At 39.6% G+C, this 6,000-nt stretch overlaps 1 protein-coding gene across 3 annotated transcripts in view; it reads right to left on the minus strand.

The window, feature by feature from the left end:
• LOC111864678 (notchless protein homolog 1) overlaps positions 1-6,000 on the minus strand; it is a 29,946-nt gene that overhangs the window by 19,397 nt on the left and 4,549 nt on the right. For all 3 annotated transcript variants that reach the window (XM_023852100.2, XM_023852101.2, XM_033751529.1), the window contains exon 3: positions 4,904-5,064. In XM_023852100.2, coding sequence (XP_023707868.1) covers positions 4,904-5,064 — 161 coding nt within the window. The remainder of the gene's footprint in view (positions 1-4,903; positions 5,065-6,000) is intronic.

Here is a 6,000-nt window from a genome sequence, read left to right on the forward strand (position 1 = left end):
GCCGCAAAGGGGATGCCGCGATCACAAAAGGCAAGTCTGTAGTTTGTCGAAGATGTAAATTTTGTTTTGCTGATAGGGTAGCTGTTATAAAAGTGTCTTTGGAAGGGTGTAATTGGAACATAAACTAAGAAATAACCGCTTTCACATGTGGGGTTCCGGATTCAATAACTTTGGATCTCTTTATTCTCAAAGTTAGTAATGTGACTGTCTAGTGCTGATGGTATGACGAATTGGCAGTTAAAATCAGCCAATAGGAAACTATTCTTGTCTGGAAGAAAGGCCGTCGGTTCAAATTCTATACAGGGGATGAAGCGGCGCTCCCGCAGGATAGAGTGGGCAGAAGGACTTGGCGTTTAGAATTCATCAGAGGCAGACGTCATTGGGCTGCACTCTCCAAGTTTATCTAAATTTAACACTCTTTATTTGGTTCAATTAATCTTTGATAATAATAAAAAGGGCACATTACTCCGTACTTGCCAGTAAAGTTATAGTGTTTGCTTCTGAAATAAACAATTTGTGTAGAGCAGAAATAGTGTCTTTGATTTCTAGCAGTGGACTAGCTTTAAATGTGCGGTTTCCCCGTTGCCTCAGTTATTACCGTGACATGGTCCTGAGAAGAGTCAAGTGTTCTACCGAAGCGGGCAAATAAATAAGTTCAAAGATAAAAAGGGGACGGTCACAAGAAGTGGCGCCCAATGGTTACAGGAAGTAGCAGCCAATGTGAGCGGTTACAAGTTGGAATCCAAATGTAGTTGTGATGCTATGAAATTACAAAGGTAGCCATGGCTTATTTCTTATTGAAAACCGTCACAACACATCATCAATGACACTTTTAAGCAGCTCCAGAAGATACCTTTGCTACATGCTTCAGCCTTCAATAAAGCCATCATCAGGCAAATACATTAAACCTTTCGTTATTGAACTGAATGTTAAATATAAGTCACGGTGCTAAACTTCCAAGTACAATGGTATTAAATGATATATTAGTGAATACAAATATAAATTACAATAAAAGTTAAAATCTTAATTCATCAGTTACACAATCAAAAGTATAGTTAAAAACTGTATATGCGATGGTACTTGGAAGTTGGTAGTTGCAATCATAATACATGTAATACTTATACGGACATATTATACAATAGCTGACATCGTGCTTGGAGGCCCATTGTTATGTTGTGTGTTATTGCTTAATATTTTATATTATTTGACGGACGACTCCATTGTGTAAATGTCCGATTTGATGGAGAGATAGTTGTAATCTAAGTATTACACGCATTAGAATTGCAACTACCAACTTCCAAGTACCATTGTATATACAGTTTTTAACTATACTTTTGACTGTGTAACTGATCAATTAAGAATTTGATTTGTTTCATTCTGGTCCATCACACTAACAAATTACAAAGACAAAACAACTCTGTCCAGTGTGACTATTGAAGTTTTTACTACTTGAAAACTTAACACCCTTACATGTTTCAGTCCCTATAGACCAGCTCTGTCCAACGCGGCGCCCGTGGTATATTTTTCTGGCGCCCTCCATAACCACATATAATACAGCCGATTTTTAATATTAATTCAAATTGTAAGACAAGAGACATTTTTGAACGTCTGAGTACTGTTAAATATTTTCGAAAAATTTTATTATTATTATTATTATTACTGTTTTTTAGTAGTAGTAGTAGTAGTGTGTGGTGGCGCCTGCACCTCCATAGGCATCAGTGAATTGTGCCCTAGTACATAAGAACGTTGGACAGCACTGCTATTGACCATCATCAGAGGGACATCGATACTTTTTGGGAAACTACTATCACAATGTGTGTTTTGAGTGTTAAAATACATATACATACAATATTTGTAATGCACAATATATACAAAATCCAACTTTTCCACAACTAAAGCAGCCTTCTTGGTATATTAAAGTTTTTAAAACTTTGTTATTTAAGTTAAAATTTATAAACCAAGTAGGTTCGTGTCCCTTCTCCTATCGTCTTCCTTGACGGGGGCTGAACTTGTGCCGCCTGTCTATCCTGAGAAGGAGATTCTTGGTATCGTCCTGTGTTGTTCGTGGCATGGCACATTTAAAAAATGGCCGAACATCAATTGACAATGACGATCGTTCGGGACAGCCGTCAACTGGCACCACACCAGAAAAATGTCACGAAAGTTAGGGGCCTGATTCTGCAAGATCATAGACTGACCATCCAAGGTCTCTGTAATACCTTGGGAGTTATGGTACATGTCAATGAATTTTGTCAGAGGAACTGAACATGGGGAGGATTGCGGCGAAGTTTGTGCCATGACTGCTGCAAAATGAACAGACACAGCATCGCTTGGAAGTCTGCAGGGAACTTCAACAACAGCTTCAAGAGGATATAAACTATCTTTTGAAGGTAAGCACAATAGACCACTGTAGGTCGCGGTGCATGGGCCAAGAAGGCCTACCCCTCATACATTCATTCATACATTCTTTCGAAGGTTGTCACTGGTGATGAAAGTTGGGTTTATGGCTACAACCCTGAAGGTAAGCAGCAATCATCGCAATGGAAGAGCCCTTCTTCACGTCAGCCAAAAAAAGATTGACAAGTCAAGAGCATCATTAAGTCCATGTTGATCTGTTTTTTTTGATACTGAGGGGATTGTTCATAAGGAGTTCATCCCTCCTGGTCAGATAGTCAATAAAGAGTTCTATCACAATGTTCTAAGGCGTTTGAGGGAGGACATGTAGAGAAAACGTCCAGAGAAGTGGCACACAAATGACTAGGTACTCCACCATGACAACGCATGACCGCATACGGCTTACACTGTGCAGGAATTTTTGGCTAAAAACAAGATGGCAGTTTTTCCCCACCCACCGTACTCGCCAGACTTAGCTCCATGCGACTTCTTTCTCTTCCCCAAGATGAAAATCAAGTTGAAGGGGCGAAGATTTGATACAGTTGAGGAAATTCAAGAGGAAACACAGACGGTACTAAACACCCTAACAAAGAAAGACTTCCAAGATGCATTTCAAAAGTGGCAGAAACGCTGGAATCGGTGTATGCGCTCCCAAGGGGACTACTTTGAAGGTGATGGTGCAGAATAAGATCCAGGTAAGAAGCAATAGTTTTTATTAATATATTGTGGGAACTTTTGGATAGCACCATGCAATTAACATGCAATTAAAAAAATGAAAGGTTTAACGTATTTGCCTGATGATGGCCTTATTGAAGGCCGAAACATGTAGCAAAGGTATCTTCTAGAGCTGCTTACAAGTGTTATTGATATTGTGTTGGTGACGGTGTTCAGTAAGAAATAATATATGATACACAACAGGATGCATTCATTGAAAAAAAAACAGTATTCATGGCTGTTTAACCCGTTGCCGTGGTTTGATGTGTATGTTTCGTCAGGTATTTAAATCGTCTGGGGGGGTTCGACGTGTATGTTTCGTCCAGCTGCACACCAATGTTATAACGCCCATAATAATTGATGGTTTTGCTGTAGATTGTTAGATTTTTCGCTGGCCTGTTGTCACAAGAACAGAGTATACTAAGCCAACGAGTTTAGCTGAGATAAGTCATCGTTACATATGCCTGTCTTGCAGCAACGTTCCTGTGGCTATTGCGAGCTGTTTCTGTTATTTCTGGCGTATTTTCTTTGCTGTGAAGTTATAAACAGCAGAGACGTGATATGTGCTGTGTCAATAATATCATATTGCCCTGAGCTGGCCACACTAACACACTCAATTGGAATTCTTAGAAGAGGGATGTCCAAAAGTTTATTCTTGCTAGATCGATTGATTTCGCACAGTACATAGGCCCAGTTCTTAGAAAAACGCCACAATTTAAGGCAGGACACTATGGTCACCCCCTATGACGATACTGGTGTGTGTGGGGTGGGAAAAGAACACATTCCTTCATGTATTATCGCTCCAGTTGACGCCATTTTATCGTACTGACCTTGGTGGTCGTTTCGAGGGATGACCATAAATATTTTTTTGAGCCAGCTAAGCTCTACTTTCGTTCACTACATACCAGACAGTTCTTAGAATAACTTCATGAATTCTGTGGTCACCCCTACGACATCTCCTGCCGCCAAAATGGATGGAATATCAAAGGCATAGCAACAACCCCTTGTTATGATAACTCGTAACGTTGAATTTACTGCAGCTGACCTCACTAGCTTTACTGCTCACGGAAGGACATTTCCTTGAACTATACCCCTCATGGGGAAGAGGGCTAGGCCACACAGAAGCTGTGTGGTTAAAAAAAAGAGCAAAAGAAAAGATACTTAATATCGGAGCGATGAATGTGGGGCACCGTTGGGTTACATGAATGCTTCAAGGCCTTCCTTACACTGCTCAAATAGATAACGGGCGCTCATATTATAAGGTAAGGTTATAAAAACCATCTTTTAAGATCATTTTAGTGAAAGTTTCATGCTTCAAGGCGTACCATTCACTGCTCAAATACTAAAAAACCTGCTTCCATTGAAGATATACAGGGCGCTCATATTATAAGGTAAGGTTATAAAACCACCTTTTAAGATCATTTTAGTGAAAGTTTCATGTTCCTATCTCATAGAATTTAAGAACAATGATGAATAAATCATTTTCGAGCAAAATTTAAATGGCCGGCTGAATATATTACCGCAGGAGACGCGGCCGCGGAATTTAAATGACCGCGTCAAAGGGTTAAGTCATATGCAAGCACTACCATAGAGTTTTTAGGTGCGATTAGAATCTGCTTGCCCAACCTCCTTTTTTAATCATGAGTAAATTTTCTTTCCTAATTTGAGTGTTATTCTTTCTTTTAAAGTTTCTGCTGCTGTATACTGTGGTACTGATATGGAAAGCAACCTTATCGTGGTTGAAAAATGGATACTTCTGCTTGTGTTGCTGTAAAATAAATTTCTGTGACCTTACCTTGTACACCGGGTGACAGCACGCACTCGAAACACAGCCTGCTGCTGGTATACAATATCCACTACATTTTCAATGTTTATTTTGTCTTCATCCAGTGCAGCTCCCAAAGTGCTTTTTATCTCCTTTTCATTCACATAGAAGATGTAAGGAACATTCTCATCCTGAAAATCGCATCTTCATGTTCACCTCGGACACTCTTCAAGATATAACTTCTTAACATTTATGGCTTGCATACATCAAACATGAGGTACTTGCCAACCAAAGTGGCTCACAGGGTAACATTTCTGACTTGAATTTAGGCGGTGTCAGATGTAAATCTCTGGCAGGACACCAATTACCGTAAGATTTTTCCTGAGTTTTTCAGTCCTTCCAGGCAAACACTGGGACATTACCTCAAATCAGATCATAAACATTTCTGAATTCTTTCCAATTAATTATTCACCAACAACAGTATGATTTAATGTCACGCAGCTGAAGCTACCGGCAATAAATAAACCACAAACTAACTCAATGGACCTGAGCCCTTTTTGAGAAACTAACAGTTGCTCAGCTACTGTAGAAATTACATAAACTTTATGGAACCCAAATGTTCATTACCATGTTCACAACAGCCCACTGGTGGTCCCAATCCTGGGCCAGATGCCTGGAGTCCATATCCTCCCATCCTGTGTTTAAAGTGGTGCAGAAGCAAAGATGTCCTTCTGCCTAATCAGTTAACGCTTCCGCACCGACATCCGTGTGCTGCACCGACCCTTTAAATAATCGTATGCCACCGACATCGGTGCAGTTCACCGACCTGCGCAGTGTTAGCTCTGAAGGACGTTGCTGACAAAACGAGGAAAGATATTCCAATTTTCTTTTCAGGAGTACATAGATTAAGGTTTCAGCTTTCAATTGGTATATGAGTTATTTATTTTGGACGAATTTTTAGCACGGTATTTTTATTTTATTTCACTAGTGTAATAGTTCGTACTTTCGTCTCATTGCGCCTAGTTTGCATTGAAGTTTTTCAAATTCTAAGTAAGGAAAATGTATAAAACTATATATCTTTCGACTCTATGGTCTTTGCTTGTCTATATGAGTCACTCACTGAAACC

This window comes from Cryptotermes secundus, unplaced genomic scaffold (genome assembly GCF_002891405.2).
Source record: "Cryptotermes secundus unplaced genomic scaffold, Csec_1.0 scaffold418, whole genome shotgun sequence".
In the NCBI taxonomy this organism is placed as follows: domain Eukaryota; kingdom Metazoa; phylum Arthropoda; class Insecta; order Blattodea; family Kalotermitidae; genus Cryptotermes; species Cryptotermes secundus.